The sequence below is a fragment of the Saimiri boliviensis genome, chromosome 15 (genome assembly GCF_048565385.1).
Source record: "Saimiri boliviensis isolate mSaiBol1 chromosome 15, mSaiBol1.pri, whole genome shotgun sequence".
Classification (NCBI taxonomy): Eukaryota; Metazoa; Chordata; class Mammalia; order Primates; family Cebidae; genus Saimiri; species Saimiri boliviensis.
In genome coordinates, this window is record NC_133463.1 from 19,320,528 (window position 1) to 19,339,249 (window position 18,722).

Consider the following 18,722-nt stretch of genomic DNA (forward strand, 5'->3'; position numbering starts at 1 on the left):
CAGCCTCCCGAATAGCTGGGATTACAGGCGTCTGCCACCATACCCAGCTAATTTTTTGTATTTTTTAAAATAGAAACTGGGTTTCACCATGTTGCCCAGGCTGGCTGTAACTCCTGACCTTGTGATCCACCCTCCTAGGCCTCCCAAAATACTGGGATTACAGGCGTGAGTCACCGCACCCAGTCTTTTTAAAAAAATAGCATTTCTTTTTAAATGTTATTATTGGGCCGGGTGAGGTGGCTCACGCCTATAATCCTAGCACTTTGGGAGGCTGAGGTGGGTGGATCACCTGAGGTCAGGATTTCAGGACCAGCCTGGCCATCATGGTGAAACCCCATCTTTAAAATAAATAAATAAATAAATAAATAAATGTTATTATTATTATTATTGAGACAGAGTTTTGCACTAGTTGCCCAGGCTGGAGTGCAATGGTGCCATCTCAGCTCACTGCAACCCCCACCAACCGGGTTCAAGCGATTCTCCTGCCTCAGTCCCCCAAGTGGCTGAGATTATAGGCATGCACCACCACACCGTGCTAATTTTGTAGTTTTAGTGGAGCCAGGGTTTCTCCATGTTGGTCAGGCTGGTCTCGAACTCCTGATCTCAGGTGATCTGTCTGCCTCAGCCTCCCAAAGTGCTGGGATTGCAGTGTGAGCCACCGCACCTGGACTATTTTTTTTTTAAATCTTACTTTAAGTTCTGGGATACATGTGCAGAATGTGCAGGTTTGTTACATAGTTATACATGTGTCATGGCAGTGTGCTGCACCCATCAACCTGTCATGTAGGTTTTTTTTTTTTTGAGACAGAGTTTCGCTCTTGTTACCCAGGCTGGAGTGCAATGGCGCGATATCGGCTCACCGCAACCTCCGCCTCCTGGGTTCAGGCAATTCTCCTGCCTCAGCCTCCTGAGTAGCTGGGATTACAGGCACGCGCCACCATGCCCAGCTAATTTTTTGTATTTTTAGTAGAGACGGGGTTTCACCATGTTGACCAGGTTGGTCTCGATCTCTCGACCTTGTGATCCACCCGCCTCGGCCTCCCAAAGTGCTGGGATTACAGGCTTGAGCCACCGTGCCCGGCCGGGTTTTAAGCCTCTTATGGTATTTGTCTTAATGCCCTCTTTCCCTGTGCCCCCCACACCCTGATAGGCTCTGGAGTGTGATGTTCTCCTCCCTGTGTCCATGTGTTCTCATTGTTCAACTGCCACTTATGAGTGAAAACATGTGGTGTTTGGCTTTATGTTCCTGTGTTTGTTGGCTGAGGATGATGGTTTTCAGCTTCATCCATGTCCCCAAAAAGGACATGCACTCATTATTTTTCATGGCTGCATAGTATTTAATGGTGTATATGTGCCACATTTTCTTTAGCCAGTCTATCATTGATGGGCATTTGGGTTGGTTCCAAGTCTTTGCTATTGTAAATAGGGCTGCAATAAACATATGTGTGCATGTGCCTTTATAGTAGACTGATTTAAAATCCTTTGGGTATTTACCCAGTAATGGGATTGCTGGGTCAAATGTTATTTCTATTTTTAGATCCTTGAGGAATTGCCACACTGTCTTCCACAATGGCTGAACTAATTTACGCTCCCACCAACAGTGTAAAAGCATTCCTACTCCTCCATAGCCTTGCCAGCATCTGTTGTTTCTTGACTTTTTAATGATCACCATTTTAACTGGTGAGAGATGGTATCTCTTTGTGGTTTTGATTTGCATTTCACTAATGATCAGTGATGATGAGCTTTTTTTCATATGTTTGTTGGCTGCATAAATGTCTTCTTTTGAGAAGTGTCTGTTCATATCATTTGCTCACTTTTTGATGGGATTTTTTGTTCTTGTAAATTTGTTTAAGTTCCTTACAGATTCTGGATATTAGTCCTTTGTCAGATGGATAGATTGCAAAAATTTTCTCCCATTCTGTAGGTTGCCTGTTCACTCTGATAATAGTTTCTTTGCTGTACAGAAGCTCTTTCATTTTATTAGATCCCATTTGTCAATTTTGGCTTTCATTAGAATTGCTTTTGGTATTTTAGTCAGGAAGTTTTCGCCCGTGCCTATATACTGTATAGTATTGCCTAGGTTTTCTTCTAAGGTTTTTAGGTTTTACATTTAAGTCTTTAATCCATCTTGAGTTAATTTTTGTATAAGATGTAAGGAAGGGATCTAGTTTCTGTTTTCTGCATATGGCTAGCCAGTTTTTCCAGCACCATTTATTAAATAGGGAATCCTTCCGCCATTGCTTGTTTTTGTCAGGTTTGTCAAAGATGATCAATTTGCTCTATCTGTACATGCTTCTCCTATTCTGTGTTTAAGACTACATTTCTGGCTAGGCTCAGTGGCTCATGCCTGTAATCCCAGCACTTTGGGAGGCCAAGGTGGGTGGATCACCTGAGGTCAGGAGTTCGAGACCATCCTGGCCAACATGGTGAAACCCTGTCTCTATTAAAAAAAAAAGAAAAAAAGAAAAGACTACATTTCATTAAATCTAAGACACATTATTTTATGTAATTCTACCAGATTTACCATGCCATGCCATCAATTGTTAAGATACAACTGGAGTATAGTCATAAGGTGAAAATGTATGTCTTTGAATTGAAGAATTATAGTATTATTATATTAAAGACTCCTGTGATAGAATATGGCTGATTTTTTTTTTTTTTTTTTTTTTGAGGCAGCCTCCATCACCCAGGCTGGAGTGCAGTGGCACAGTCTTGGCTCACTGCAAACTCCACATCTTCTGGGTTCAAGCCTCAGCCTCTCAAGTAGCTGGGACTACAGGTGCATGCCACCACACCCAGCTAATTTTTGTATGTTTAGTAGAGACAGGGTTTCATCATATGTTGGCCAGTATTGTATCAATCTCTTGACTTCATGACCTGCGCACCTTGGCATTCCAAAGTGCTAGGATTACAGGCATGAGCCACCACACCTGGCCATAAATGTAACTTTTATGTACATTGGGAAACAATTAATGTGACTTGCTTTATTGTGACACTCACTTTTTTGTGGTGATCTGGAATTATACCTGCAATATCTCTGAGGTATATATTAAAGTAAAAGTGTAAAGGTAATTTGAAGTTAATTATAATTTGAGAATTGATATATTAAAATTATACTGTTATATGTTCTTATAGTATGCCTCATAATTATCACTATTTGAATTAAATATTCATGATCTTTTTTCCAATCTGCGAGTCAGTAAATATTTATTGGATGATAACTAGGTGCTAGGCATTAGTTACATAGTAGTGAAAAAAACAGTTACAGTCTCTACCCTGGTAGAACTTACAGCCCAGCCTACTGGGAGAACAGACATTAAAAAGTGAACACATGGGCCAGGCATGGTAGCTCACACCTGTAATCCCAGAACTTTGGGAGGCCAAGGCAGCAGATCACTTGAGGTCAGGAGGTCAAGACCAGCTGACTAAATGGTGAAACTCATCTACTAAAAATACAAAAATTAGCCGGGCGCGGTAGCTCAAGCCTGTAATCCCAGCACTTTGGGAGGCTGAGGCGGGTGGATCACGAGGTCAAGAGATTGAGACCATCCTGGTCAACATGGTGAAACCCCGTCTCTACTAAAAAATACAAAAAATTAGCTGGGCATGGTGGCGCGTGCCTGTAATCCCAACTACTCAGGAGGCTGAGGCAGGAGAATTGCCTGAACCCAGGAGGTGGAGGTTGCGGTGAGCCGAGATCATGCCATTGCACTCCAGCCTGGGTAATAAGAGCAAAACTCCGTCTCAAAAAAAAAAAAAAAAGACAAAAATTAGCCGGGTGTGGTGGTGGGTGCTTATAGTCCCAACTACTCGGGAGGCTGAGGCAGGAGAATTGCTTGAACTCAGTAGGTGGAGGTTGCAGTGAGCCGAGATTGTGCCACTACACGCCAGCCTGGGTGACAAGAGCAAGATTCTGTCTCGAAAAAAAAAAAGAAAAGAAAAAAAAAATACATGGCCGGGCATTATGGATCATACCTATAATCCCAGCACTTTGGGAGGCCAAGGCAGGAAGATCAGTTGAGCCCAGGAGTTCAAGATCAGCTTGGGCAACATGGTGAGACCCCCAATCTACTAAAAAAAAAAAAAACAAAACTGTTTTAATAGCTGAGTGTGGTGGTGCATACCTGTAGGCCCAGCTACTTGGGAAGCTGAGGTGGGAGGATGACTTGAGCCCAGGAGGTCAAGGCTGCAGTGAGCCATGATCGTGCCACTGCACTTTAGCCTGGGCAACAGAGTGAGACCCTCTCTCTCAAACAACAACAACAACAACAACAACAAAAAAAAAAAAAACACTAATTAATATGTAATACAAATTGAGATAGATGCTATGAAGAAAATCAACAGGATTTTATGAGAAAGAACAATGCAAGGGACTTACTTTGGATTTTAGGGATACGTCTCTAAGGAAATGATTTATTTAAGTAGATAGCTAAAGAATGAGAAGTCAAGTTAGAGGGAAACCACATATGCAGGTGTTTTCAAAATACTGAAAGAGGGCCAGGGTGGCTAAAACACAGTAAGCAGAGTAAGCATAGTGGTTGAACTTAGAGAGGAAAGTAAGAACAGACAGATCATGGTGGAAAATTGGGATTGTAATCCAAGTGCAATGAGGAACAGAGAACTAATGTGATCAATTATATTTTTTATATACCTCATCTGGAGTTGGTATGGAGAATGGGTTGGAGGGCGTTAAGAGAAGAAAGTGGGAAACCAGTTGTTGTAGTTCAGGTAGTTGATAATGAAAGACTCAACTAGGTAGAGTCAGTAGAAGTGGAGAGGAATTAGTGAATTAGAGATACACATTAGATGCAAAAACCAACAGGTTGTACTCATGAACTACATTTAAGAGTTGGGGGTAGGGGAAGGGAGGAGAGGGAGTAATTAAGGAAAACTCCCATGTTTCTGCCTTGAGCAACTGGGTGAATAATCATGCCATTTACCAAGATTGAGGAGAAAGAGAAAAAGCTAGGAGAAAAGTCAAATTATAGATATAACTTTGAGATATCCTATAGGCTGAGCACAGTGGCTCACACCTGTAATCCCAGCACTTTTGGGAGTCCAAAGTGAAAGGATTGCTTGAGCCTAGGAGTTTGAAACAAGCCTGGGCAACACAGCAAGATCCTGTCTTAATTTAAAACAAAAATGGTTGGGCGCGGTGGCTCACATCTGTAATCCCAGCACTTTGGGAGACTGAGGTGGGCAGATCATGAGGTCAGAAGTTCAAGACCAGCCTGGCCAACTTGGTGAAACGCTGTCTCTACTAAAAATACAAAAAGTAGCTGGGCATTGTGGCGTGCATCTGTAATCCCAGCTACTCGGGAGACTGAGGCAGGAGAATTGCTTGAACCTGGGAGGTGGAGGTTGCAGTGAGCCAAGTTTGTACACTCCAGCCTAGGTGACAAGATTGTCTCAAAACAAAACAAATATATATATATACACATACATATATATATGTAGGATATATCCTTTAAAAAATTATATATATATCTTGATCCTTGAACCCAGGAGGTGGAGGTTGCAATGAGCCGAGACCGCGTACTCCAGCCTGGGTGACTGGAGACTGTTTTGAGACTCTGCACACACCTCACTTCCTCCCATGAAAGAGGAAGATAAGATTTTAAAGACTTAATCATGTCTTATTGGGCATAAAACTGAGTGTCCCAAAGGTTTATGATCCAATATCACAGTATTGTGCTGTTTATATACATTTTTAGTTTGCATAGATGAGGTGTGTGTGTGCTGCTTCTTGATCTAGGCAAACCTTTATAAAGTTACAGTACCAAAAAAAAAAAAAAAAAAAAAAAAACCACCACCACCACTAAAAACAACAAAAAAAATCTGCATTTTTTTTTTTTTTTTTTTTTTTTTTTTACAAAAAAGGAGATATTCTACAGATATATCAATAGAGAGATAAAAGAATCTGGAGCTTAGAGAAAAGTTTTAACCTAGGAATATAATTTAGGAATCACCAGCATAGAGATGGTACTCAAAGCCAAGGAATGGATGAAATCACATAGATAGAGACTAATGAGAACTCCAGCACTGCCCTTGAAGATTCCAATATTTATTAACAGGTTGTGGAGGAGGAACTAACAAAGGAGGCTTAGAAGCAGCAGCTATAGTGTAGACAGAAAATCAAGTGTTGTGTGATTTTCTTTCTAAGAAATGAGCGTGTTTCTAGAATGCAGCAGAGTGATCAACTGAGTCACATGCTACTGAGAGTTTGAGTGAGATTCAATCTGGTAACTTAAACGTTGTAGGTAGCCATGATCAGAGCTATTTCAGTGGCATGGGAATGGAGATGAGGCTATGAAGACAGCACACATATTCAAACTATGAAGATGAGAAAAGAAGTGAGGGAAAGCTGGAGGAGGATGTGTGGTTCAGGAAGGAACTTTTTTTTTTAAAGATAAAAGGTATTAAATCATATGATGTGCAGTAAAGAATAAACTAATAATACTATAGAAAGAGAGTAAGATCAATGTGTGAAGTGCAAAAACGGTGAGAGGGGATAGGATCCAGGGTGTATGTATTAGCCTCTGATAGATGAGTCACTTTTTCATTTTACAGATGGGAAGAAAATGGATGCAGAACCAGGTAAGTTTGTAGGTTTGGCCATACACTTTACTCAATGTCATCAGCTGAAAATGAAAGGTTTGAGGAGAAAATAATGGAATATAATAGTCATTGTGGGGGCTAGAAGTGTCTGAGGGAAACAAATGCCAGGCAGGCAGGGATTGTTTAAAGGTACTGTGAGGCCGGGCGTGGTGGCTCAAGCCTGTAATCCCAGCACTTTGGGAGGCCGAGGCGGGTGGATCACGAGGTCGACAGATCGAGACCATCCTGGTCAACATGCTGAAACCCTGTCTCTACTAAAAATACAAAAAACTAGCTGGGCGTGGTGGTGCGTGCCTGTAATCCCAACTACTTAGGAGGCTGAGGCAGGAGAATTGCCTGAGCCCAGGAGGTGGAGGTTGCGGTGAGCCGAGATCGTGCCGTTGCACTCCAGCCCGGGTAACAAGAGTGAAACTCCGTCTCACACACACACACAAAAAAAGGTACTGTGATTCACTTAAAGGGAAAAGAAATGCCAGTTGTGTGATTTTCTGCCTAGCAGCATTCATGCTAGCACAAGGTGAATGGTTGGGTTCGTGCAGAGTTGAGGTTTTGATAGGTGAGTGTGGCAGAGTGGTGCTGAGGGTCAAAGGAGTTGGGGGACTGGCAAGGGAGGGACTCTTAAGCTGGTTAAGGAAGTGAATTGGAGGAAGCAGATTGGAGGTCTCTGAAGTAGACCTGAAACATTTGAGCAAGTGAGCTGGAAGCATAGGAGGTAGTGTAGGGGAGTGGGTTGTGGTTTTGAAGTGAGTGGGAACTCAAGGTTTTGAAGTAAGTTTCTTGTGATATTAGTTCCCTATAACTGTGGGATGTATGGCTGAGGTGGAAGAGAAAGGTGGAAGACATCTCAAGGGAGTTAAATGGGTCATCCACACGAAAATCTCTTTATGTCAGGTATTAGGGAAGAAAGGAAGATTTTGAGCCAGTGCTGAGAGCTGCTAGTTGGCTATAGAAGGAGAAGGATGGTAAAACCAGGTGGCACTGTGCATCAAAGGAGAAAGGATTTTACCGGAAGAGAAGCAGGAGAAAGAATGGTCTGCAAGTAACAGAGTGGCTACAAGCTAGGCTCTGACCGTGTGTTGTGACACTATGTATATGGGATGTTTGGGAAAAAATAGCTTCATTTTGGAGAGGCACAAGGAAAGCAGTGTTCTTAAGGGACAGCAAGCTTTCAGAGAAGGTTAGGTAGGAAAGGGAGCAGTCAGAAGTCTGAGGCTCTTCTTAAGAGGCTCTAGGAAGGTAGTCACTGTTTGGCTAGCAACTGTACGCTCGGCCTGTCACATTTAAGTATTTGTTCAATGAATTAATGAATAAAAGAGAAGAGCTTAACTCCTCATGGTCAATTTTTAAATTGAAGTAAAATATACATAAAATCTACTTATTTTAACCATTTTAAAATGTTCAGTTCTATGGTGTTAAGTAAATTCACATCCACTGTTGTGCAACTGTCACCATTGTTCATCGCCAGAACTTTTTCATCTTCCAAACTGAAACTGCTTACCCATTAGACATTAACTCCTCATTTCCTCCTCTACTACCCCTGGCAAGCCTAACTCTACTACCTCTATGAATTTGACTATTCTAGATACATTTTATTAAGTGGAATCATACATTTGTCCTTTCATGACTGGCTTATTTGACTTAGCATAATGTTCTCAAGGTTCATCCGTATTATGCATGTATTAGAATTTCCTTCCTTTTTAAGGCTGAATAATATCCTATTGTATGTAAATACAGTGTTTTATCCATTCACTTGTCAATGCATATTTCTGTTGCTTCTATCTTTGACTATTGTGAATTACACTGCTATGAACATGGGTGTGCAAATATTCTCCTTGAGACCTTGCTTTCAATTCTTTTGGATATATACCCAGAAGTGAAATTGCCATATCATACAGTAATTGTTTACTCTTTTTGATGAACTGCCATCCTGTTTTCCACAGTGGGTGTACCATTTCCTATTCCCAACAGTGCACAAAGGTTCCAATTTCTCCACATCCTCTCCAGCACTTGTCCTTGTCTGTTTTTTTTTTTTTAATTTTTATTATGTTTTGAGACAGTCTCACTCTGTCGCCCAGGCTGGAGTGCAGTGGTGCCATCTCTGTTCACCGCAACCTCCGCTTTCCAGGTTCAAGCGATTCTCCTGCCTCAGCCTCCTGAGTAGCTGAGATTACAGGCACATGTCACCACCCCAGCTAATTTTTGTATTTTTTGGTAGAGACAGGGTTTTATCATATTGGTTAGGCTGGTCTCGAACTCCTGACCTTGTGATCTGCCCACCTTGGCCTCCCAGAGTGCTGGGATTACAGGAGTGGGCCACCATGCCCAGCCTGTTACCCTTCTGGGTGTGAGGTGGTATCTCATTATAGTTTTGATTTGTGTTTTCTTAGTGATAGGGATGTTGAGCATCTTTCTCATGTGCTTATTGGTCATTTGTTTTACTTTAGAGAAATGTCTACGTTAGTCCTCTGCTCATTTTTTTGATGATTGTTTTCTTATTGTGGATTTACAGACCCCTTTATCAGAGATATGTCTGCCTTTATGTGAATAGTTTTAACAACTGAGAAATGTACTACAATGTCTTTGATCTTTGATCATCCATTTAAGCTCTATCAAATAAAGATTAGTGCTTCCCTACCTTCCTGTGCCTTTTCTCCCTACTCCTGTCACCTCCTCACATCACTCTTCGGCTTCAAAACTATGATGACTATTTCAGTAGAAGACAAATTTCTATAGTTCCAAACTTTAAAATATGAACATCAACATACTTCTTCCATTGGCCCTGGTACCAATGTTTGTGCATTTACTGAACCTGCTTTCTGGGTTTCAGAAAACAAGGGTCAGATTTCAATAATGATTATTGAAATACTCTACTAAACAGGTCATAAATTAATTTTTTAACTTTTATTTTTCACAGAATCACATGGGCTCAGACTTAATTTTTAAGATTCTATTAAAGTATTTTGGTTGAAAATGTGATTTCATATTTGTTATTTTAAGGAGTATTTGTCATTTACATTCTATTATCTTCTTCATTTAGGGGCCACTGTATTTTGTGTTGCTCCGAATGCAGTATTTCCATTTGAACTATATAATGAAGAATACTTAGAGCAAAGGGATCTCTATCTGACTCAGTGCCAACAACAGCTGGAACAGTTTATTGCCACATATGGGCCTGGGACAACTATTTTCTCTAGTGATGAATAAGCAATTTGAGGAATTTTTGTTCATTCCTACCTAAGCAGTGGAGAAAAGGTGTGAGTATTTTGAGAGTGACTTTGAATAAATGCTTCCATAATACTGTGTACAGGAATATATTACAATACTATTTTAAAAAATGCAAAATAGGCCGGGCGCAGTGGCTCACGCCTGTAATCCCAGTACTTTGGGAGGCCGAGGCCGGTGGATCACAAGGTCAACAGATGGAGACCATCCTGGTTAACGTGGTGAAACCCCGTCTCTACTAAAAATACAAAAAATTAGCTGGGCATGGTGGCGCATGCCTGTAATCCCAGCTACTCAGGAGGCTGAGGCAGGAGAATTGCCTGAACCCAGAAGGCGGAGGTTGTGGTGAGCCGAGATCGCGCCATTGCACTCCAGCCTGGGTAACAAGAGTGAAACTCCGTCTCAAAAAAAAAAAAAAAGCAAAATATATTCCCCTCAAAATTGCTAGCAGGATAAATACTAATCCAAACCTCTAAAACCAATAGAATTTTAAAACTTAGAACAATGTGGGCAATTTGAAATGATAAAGTTGTCAAGGAGAATGCTATAAAGAAAAATCTTACGGTTAGCCCAGAATACCAGTGGTGAACAGATAAATATGTAAAGAATGTTGCAATCTAAGCAATATGAAAAACGGCAACCTTTATGTTAGTTCACTCTGTTGTCACAAGATGGCAATAACTCTTTACCTACAAATGATTCTAAAACATTTTTCTTCCACTTGTGAACTTGCTAAACTGATGAGTAAATACTTTAAACGTGAAGCTTTAAATGTAAGGCCTTTTCATATTTTATTATTGACATGTCCATTACATACCACTGTTTTAGAAGCCCTAAATATGGAATTAGGAAAAGCCTTGGAAGTTTTCCTTATGTATGTGCCAGGTTAAATGAAAAAATACAGGGAACCAAGGAGCCAATAACTTATAAATTGGGTCTTTAATCCTAACTGGTTACCAGAAAGGTTCCAAAAGGCAAATAAACCAATTTGCAAATCTAGTCCTCATTTTTGGAGAGAAGATACCTGCTTTGAAAAGATAGGGGCATTGGCCCAGCAAAGTAACTCCCACCTGTAATCCCAACACCTTGGGAGGCTTCGGTGGGCTGATAATGAGATCGAGACCATCCTGGCCAACATGGTGAAACCCCGTCTCTACTAAAAATACAAAAATTAGCTGGGCGTGGTGGCGCACGCCTGTAGTCCCAGCTACTCAGGAGGCTGAGGCAGGAGAATCGCTTGAACACGAGGCGGAGGTTGCAGTGAGCTAAGATTGTGCTACTGCACTCCAGCCTGGCAACAGAGGGAGACTTCGTCTCAATAAAAAAGAAAAAAAGAAGATAGGGGCACCATGAAAAAACAAACCTATCTTGTAAAATTTATAAATCCTTTTTAGTTCAGTTTTCGTAACTTTAATAAAAGATCAGTTCTATTCACAGAAAAGTAGAATGTCATTACCAAATTGCCACTTTGTTAACCAAGATGCTACCATGCCTCAATTATTTCAAAATTGGTCCCTTCATAGGGCTGCTTAACTATGCAGCTGGACCTCTCCCACTCTCCAGAGGAAGTTGTTCACTACTATTGAATACCTAACTAGTAGCAGGGTCTAAATAGTATTAGTTTTCAGAAGACAAAGATAGTGTTTTTGGTTTTTGATAGGGTCTCACTCTGTCGCCCAGGCTGGAGTACAGTAGGGCAATCTCGGTTCACTGCAACCTCTGCCTCCTGGATTCAAGCAATTCTCCTGTCTCAATCTCCCAAGTAGCTGGGATTACTGGTGCGATCCACCACGACCAGCTAATTTTTCTATTTTTAGTAGAGACAGGGTTTCCCCATGTTGGCCAGGCTGGTCTCAAACTCCTGACCTTAGATGATCTGCCTGCCTCAGCCTCTCCAGGTGCTGGGATTACAGGTGTGAGCCAACACACTCAGCAACAAAGGTAGTTTTCAACAAAATATTTACATGTTACAGTTCTATAAGGTTAAGACCTTTATTTTGTGTCTCAAATACTACATTTCAAACATTTCTAGCTCTGTATGGGGTGAAGTCAAAACACATTCCTATTTTATAAAACTAGGATCCTTTTAAAGTTCAAAAACTTTTTTTTTTTTTTTTTTGAGACAGGGGCTGTCCCCCAGTCTGGAGTGCAGTGGCACCATCTCAGCTTCCTACAGCCTCGACCTTGCAGTCTCAAGCAATTCTTCCACCTTAGCCTTCCAAGTAGCTCAGACTACAGGTACATGCCACCACCCTGGGCTAATTTTTACATTTTTTTGTAGAGATGGGGTTTTGCCATGTTTCCCAGGCTGGCCTCAACTTATCCTCCCATCTCAGTACCTCAGTTTCCCAAAGCGTTGGGATTACAGGGGTAAGCCACCATGCATGGCACAAAAATGACTTTTATTTACTTATCTATATTTATATAGCTGCCACTCAAGCTGGAGTGTACTGATGCAATCACAACTCACTGCCACCTTAGTCTCCCCAGCTCAAAGGACCCTCCCAACCTCAGTCTCAAAGAGGGCCACTTCCATACAAAAAATTAAATGTTTACATTTCTCATTACAGGGGTTGCATTTACTAAACCTTTTATTTCGGTACCTAAAGAGTATAAGCGTACATTCAGAAAGATAAACAATTATGGGAGGTAATACATTAATATTCAATATGATGCCAATGGTGTTTTAAAAGTTATTGGATAATTAGAAGGGAGTGGGGTGAAAAATTACTTAATGGGTACAAACTACACCATTCAGGTAATGGCTGCATAAAAATCTAACTCCAAACTACTTCATATACCCATGCAACCAAACTATATTTATACCCCACAAGTCTATACTTGAGGGAACTAAGATGTTGTTATATAGGTTTTGTATCATTTATCACATGCAAATTATAACCTTGGTAAAAGTGATTTATAAGCTAGTACTCAACAGAAGATTTAGCTGTAAGCCTTCATTCACCCAGATATAAATTCAGCTTTAGAATTCTTACCAATTTAGTCCTGGACAGAATGGCCTGTTCAATCTTATTTCTCATAACATAGCATATTGCTTAGTTATTATGTGTACTAGTATTAGGAGGACTTTTTGTTCACAAAGGTGAAAAGCAAACTGAATAAAGGTGAAACGATTGCTATTTGGCATTCAGAAGTTTTAAGAATCCAACCACCTGGCACAACAGCAGGTTCTGAAGGGGAGGCCAAACAGGGAACCTAGAGGTACAAGCAATGTCTCCCCACCTGTTGGCCTCAGTGAGAATCACCATCCACAAATACGACAAGTATGTTAAAAACTGGTCTGGCTAGTGACTATGAGAATGGAGCTCTTTAGAGCTAATTTAAAAAGAAAACAATTTATTGTTCAGCAATTTATACAATTAGCCAAACACATATTTTCTCCATAATTTATTGTGATCTTTATCAACATCAAAAAAAAAAAACTCATTTCATCATTTACTTCTGTTCATGTTTTCTTGACAGTCTTCAATTTTCTTTCCAAAATGTTGCATGCCACACCTCCAAAACAAAATCAGAAACCAACAGTGAAAATCATTCCATACTCAAAGTTCTCATATAACCTCAATATTAACAAAGTGCCCCTCAAAAATTTAATGTTGAGAATACACACATGCAAAGACAACTTCAACAAGAATTGGCCCCCACCCTTTGGAGTTTACCAGATACTTTCTGAACTATTAGCAGATACAGCTGCTTGACAAATCACACTTACTTGAGGCAGTGAAGCAGAAGTATTTTTAAACTTTTTAAACACGATAGCGAAGTACATTCATCTACAGCAACCTACATGCTAAAGAAAAAGAATATTCATTCACCCTTCTTAATTAAATATTGCCTTACATGCATGTCAGTAATCAATCAATGTAGATTACTGGCATCTCAGTCTTAAAATTATTTCTTCAAAGACACCCTCAGTTGGGTAAACGGCAAAAAATAATTTAAGTCATCATTGTGCCAGCTATTAATCCTATCTGTCAAGAATACATAACATTAATTTTAGGTACCTCAATACATGCTGTGTGATCCTTTTAGTTATTTCACAGACAAGTTTTTGGATAACATCTGTCATGATGACCTTCATACCTCTTCAACTCAAAGGCTTTCTTGCACCTGGAAATTAAATATTACATTTTGAATTCCCATTTTTATTTGCATTTATTTGGCATCTTATATGTACGAATGGTCCAGGAAGAGAATCTCATTAGGCACTTGCAACCTACCTTTCAGACTCCTAACCCATTTTTTAATACAAAAAGTACTGGCTGGGCGTGGTGGCTCACGCCTATAATCCCAGCACCTGGGGAGGCTGAGGAAGAATTGCTTGAATCTGGGAGGCAGACACAATTGTCCTAGTGAGTAACAGCCACTGCTTTTCTGTCTCACAGCTTGACCAGGATGAGCTATAAGCCAGATTAGATGTATAAAAACTAGCATGAAGACTTTCACCTAAAAAGATTATAATGGCAAATCTAGCAGTTTTTAGAGCAGAGATATTTATGTTGGCATTTTTACTGGACACATTCTTGTAAAAATAAGCCCCAAGTTAACCGAAAACTGCAAAGGACATGGCCTGGGCAAAAAAATCATACCGCACCCCAGGAGAATAATTGCCAGACAGCAATAGGAAATGATTTGGAACTAGACAACTACATGGATAATTCTATCTTTACAAAGCTGAAAAAATGGGCGGGGCCCGGCGGCTCACGCCTTTTAATGCTAGGCGGGTGAATCATTTGAGGCCAGGAGCTCCGAGACCAGCCTGGCCAATATGGCAAAATCCTGTCTCTACTAAAAATACAAAAAATTAGCCAGGCATGGTGGCACATGCCTGTAATCCCAGCTACTCAGGAGGCTGAGGCAGGAGAATTGCTTGAACCCAGGAGGTGGAAGTCGCAGTGAGCCGAGATTGCGCCACTGCACTAGAGCCTACGCGATGGGAGCGAGACCCTGTCTCAAAAAAACAAAACAAAACAAAAACCCCACAAAGCTTAAAAGGTATTTATAGAGATGCATATACATAATGAAACTGCTATCCTACCCCCTCCCCCCGGAAACGAAAAGACTGGCACAAAATTCCAGATGGTGGGTACCACTGAATAGGAGGCAGGGGAATGTAAACAAGATACTCTAGTATTGGTAATATTATAGTTCTCAAATGGATCGGTGGATTCTTTTGTGTTTATTATGCTTCAGAACTTCCCTGTACTACAAATTTTATTAAATATTTAGTTTGGAAATTTTTAGCACTTACCAGTGAAAACAGAATTCAAGATACTGAAGCCTCAAAAATAAGAATACCAAAAATATTTTAAGTAAAAGCCATGACATTCATCCTCTTGACAGTTAACGATTATTTCAAGACGAAGCCATCAATGCATTTCAAATTTGAAGGGAATAAATAAAAACAACTATACCAAGTCTCACTGATGAGCTATGCAATTTTAAAATTTGTTTCTGTGGCCGGTCGCGGTGGCTCATGCCTGTAATTCCAGCACTTTGAGAGCCACAGGCGGGTGGATCATGAGGTCAGTTCAAGACCAGCCTGGCCAAGATGGTGAAACCCCATCTCCCCTAGAAATACAAAAATTTGCTGGAGGTGGTGGCGGGCACCTGTAATCCCAGCTACTCGGGAGGCTTACGCATAAAATTGCTTGAACCCAGGAGGCGGATGTTTCAGTGAGAGGAGATCGAGCCACTGCACTGCACTCCAGCCTGGGCGACAGAATGAGACTCTGTCTCAAAAAAAAAAAAAAAAAAAAAATTGTTTCTGAATAGCTAGGTGTTTCCAGCCCCCCAGCTGCTGACCCGGTTTCTTCTGTATTATGTCCAGAAATACACGTCTCTATGTAAATGCAATCATCTCTGTGTGTAGCAGGTATTTAGCCTAAGGGCCTTCTATACTTGCACGGGTTGTTCTCCAACCTCCACGCCTTGACTTTAGAGCGTATTACAAATACCGACTAGCTCTATGAATGGGCCGTGACTAGTACTGACTCTGTAAACTGTGCTTACTAAAATTTCAAAGCCACTCACAAAGTACGGTTAAATAAGGGTCATTCTGACATCTAAGGGACAGTCACCTCCCCATTTATAAAATGCTCCCTTTTAAGAAAAATAAGCTGCCTACTAAGAGCCTGAAACCGCCAAGGCCGCACGCACAGCTTTGCTGGGTACACAAGAGAGAGCTGGTCAAGGCCGGGTGGAGCACAAAGCCCCTGGCGGTCCCTTGCAGGCGCCTCCTTAAGTCAGAAGGCCTTTGACCAGTTTCTGAACAGAGGACAGTGAAGCGGTGTTGACGGAACAAGGTCAGGTAAGCCTCTCAGGGTGGTTACTCCCAAAACGCGACTGCGCAGATGGCTCAGGAGTAAGCTCGTGGACCTTGGGGGAGCCGGGAGTGCAGTCTTTTGGCCTACGCAGCTGCCACCCGCTCCGCTGGCGCCTGGGGAAGGCACAGGGGCCGCGCTCGGCACCCACACGCCGGAGGAACCCGCACATAGGGGAGAGGGAACTATGACCGCAATCATTCTCACCTCGCAGAGCCCAGCGACTGGCCCTCAGGCTCCGCCGCCGCCACATCAGCATGATCAACGGCTCTTTGCACTTCCTCCTCCCTCGCCAGCCGTGCGGGAAAGGAAGCTCGACAACCGAGGGCAGCGCTTAGGCACTCCGATGGCCCCGCCTTTTCCGGTACGCGGCTCCGCCCCTCCCCGGGTGCGAAGGGGGTGCTGAGCGCAGGGGCTTGAGGGGGCGGTTAGACCTGCACATTCGCTCTCTTCCCTGGTATAGCTGTGCGGCGCCGCCCTGTGCCACACAAGTTTATGTTGGGGACTTTGTGACTTCCGCAGGGGCTTTTCAGGCTCAGGAGTATCTCTGCTAGAGTTAGGCAATGATTAATCTACCAGTTTGCAGTGAATGCAAACGAGCAGAGTATGCCCTAAAAGGCAGGGCGCGGTGGCTCACGCCTATAATCCCAGCACTTTGGGAGGCAGTGGCGGGCTACTAACCTGAGGTCAGGAGTTCGAGACCAGCCTGGCCAACATGGTGAAACCCCCGTCTCTACTAAAAATGCCAAAAAATTAGCTGGCTGTGGTGGCCCGTGCCTGTAGTCCCAACTACTCGGGAGGCTGAGGCGGGAGAAATCGCTTGAACCCAGGCAGCGGAGGTTGCAGTGAGCTGCGATCGCACCACCGCACCCCAGCCTGGGCAAGACTCGTCTCAAATAAACGAACAACGACAACAAACACACACATATATATAGCACTGATAAATCAGTTACCTACCTTGTTTATGAACATGTTATAATTTGCTATTGATTTCTTTTTCTTTTTTCTTTTTTTTTTTTTTTTTTTTTTGAGACAGAGTTTCGCTCTTGTTACCCAGGCTGGAGTGCAATGGCACGATCTCGGCTCACCGCAACCTCTGCCTCCTGGGTTCAGGCAATTCTCCTGCCTCAGCCTCCTGAGTAGCTTGGATTACAGGCATGTGCCACCATGCCCAGCTACTTTTTTGTATTTTTAGTAGAGACGGGGTTTCACCATGTTGACCAGGATGGTCTCGATCTCTTGACCTTGTGATCCACCCGCCTCGGCCTCCCAAAGTGCTGGGATTACAGGCTTGAGCCACCGCGCCCGGCCAATTTGCTATTGATTTCTATGTCTTATCACTCCTGTTTTTCTCAGTCATTATATTATGGAATCTTGGCTACAAAGCACTGGGCTTGGTGCTAGAGGAGAAAGGTTTATAATCTTGTTGCCAGAAACAATACACAGGAAAGCATATAATTAAACAATTGAATCCGTTAAAGATAGGTCATCTCTCCTTTAACTTTTTTGATTTTTGGTTGGTTGGTTTTGTTTTTTGAGGCAGGGTCTCCTTCTGTTGCTCAGCCTGGAGTGCAGTAGTGCAGTCATGGCTCACTGCAGCTTCCACCTTTTAGGCTCCTCAAGAGATCCTCCCACCCTGAGTGCTCACCACCATGCCCTGCTAATTTTTGAAATGTTTTGTAGAGATGCAGTCTCACTATGTTGACCAGGCTGGTCTCCAACTCCTGGCCTCCAGCGATCTTCTCACCTTGGCTTTTCAAAGTGCTGGGATTATAGGCATGAGCCACAGCACCTGGCCAGTCTCTCCTCTGGAAACTGGAAATCTAAGAAATGAATACAAAATCCAGTACAAAATTTCGATTTGCCTCAAGTAACATAGAGTATGAATATCTAAGCCTAGTAAGCCTAGCAAAACAAATTGTGATTGTACCTCCTTTAACAAAGGATTCCATAGTGCTTTACAGGAGCTTAAAAATCTTTGCTTGGGACTTCAAGTGGAAGCTGTTTCTTCTGTTAAGCAGTCACGTGAACCCAACCTGCTTCATTGGCTAGGATTCCTGGCTGGATGTTGCTTGCACAACCTAATTTTGCGATCTGGGCAGTCACCTGCAGTGTGAAGGAGCAGCTGTGGGAGCCACCATTACTGAAAGGTATAAGTGAAAGTTAGTTTGGACATCAAATCCATAGATGCTAAGGCAACAATTTAGGCAAGTTCTTGTTGCCACTGTGCCCAGGGCCATATCATAACAGGAGGCAAACATGGACAGTTCCCCTGCCATGGTTCAGAGCAGGCTAGCTCCTGCATTGCTGACAGCTTTGTGGTGTATCTTGCAGGCACTCACAGGGTATTCATTGGCCTCTACTAGGAAGAAATAGCTGAGCTGGGTGGACAGATTTGGAAGGGGCCACTGCCGTATTGACTTACTATGCTCTTTCTTCAGAAAGGATACAATTAAATATCTTGACTAAAATTTAAATGTTGCTAAAACTGTGTAGCCACCCATTTCAGGTTATCATCTTATGTCAGTTATTTTAATT

General features: G+C 42.1%; 1 protein-coding gene, 1 long non-coding RNA gene and 1 other non-coding gene across 3 annotated transcripts in view; 1 reads left to right on the forward strand and 2 right to left on the reverse strand.

Annotated features, from left to right (window-relative positions):
• MCMDC2 (minichromosome maintenance domain containing 2) overlaps positions 1-10,039 on the forward strand; it is a 58,646-nt gene extending 48,607 nt beyond the window's left edge. Inside the window, exon 15 of the mRNA XM_074386722.1 lies at positions 9,656-10,039. Coding sequence (XP_074242823.1) covers positions 9,656-9,822 — 167 coding nt within the window. The 3' untranslated portion in view covers positions 9,823-10,039. The remainder of the gene's footprint in view (positions 1-9,655) is intronic.
• A 3,138-nt stretch (positions 10,040-13,177) lies between these two features.
• LOC101040443 (uncharacterized) lies at positions 13,178-16,505 on the reverse strand. The gene is made up of 4 exons (XR_743786.3): positions 16,392-16,505; positions 13,866-13,971; positions 13,574-13,651; positions 13,178-13,359 (listed from the first exon to the last, which is right to left on the reverse strand). It is a non-coding gene; the product is annotated as an uncharacterized LOC101040443 (long non-coding RNA).
• LOC120362434 (small nucleolar RNA SNORD87) lies at positions 13,732-13,820 on the reverse strand. Its single transcript, XR_005578341.1, has one exon. It is a non-coding gene; the product is annotated as a small nucleolar RNA SNORD87 (small nucleolar RNA).
• Positions 16,506-18,722: the final 2,217 nt, after the last annotated feature.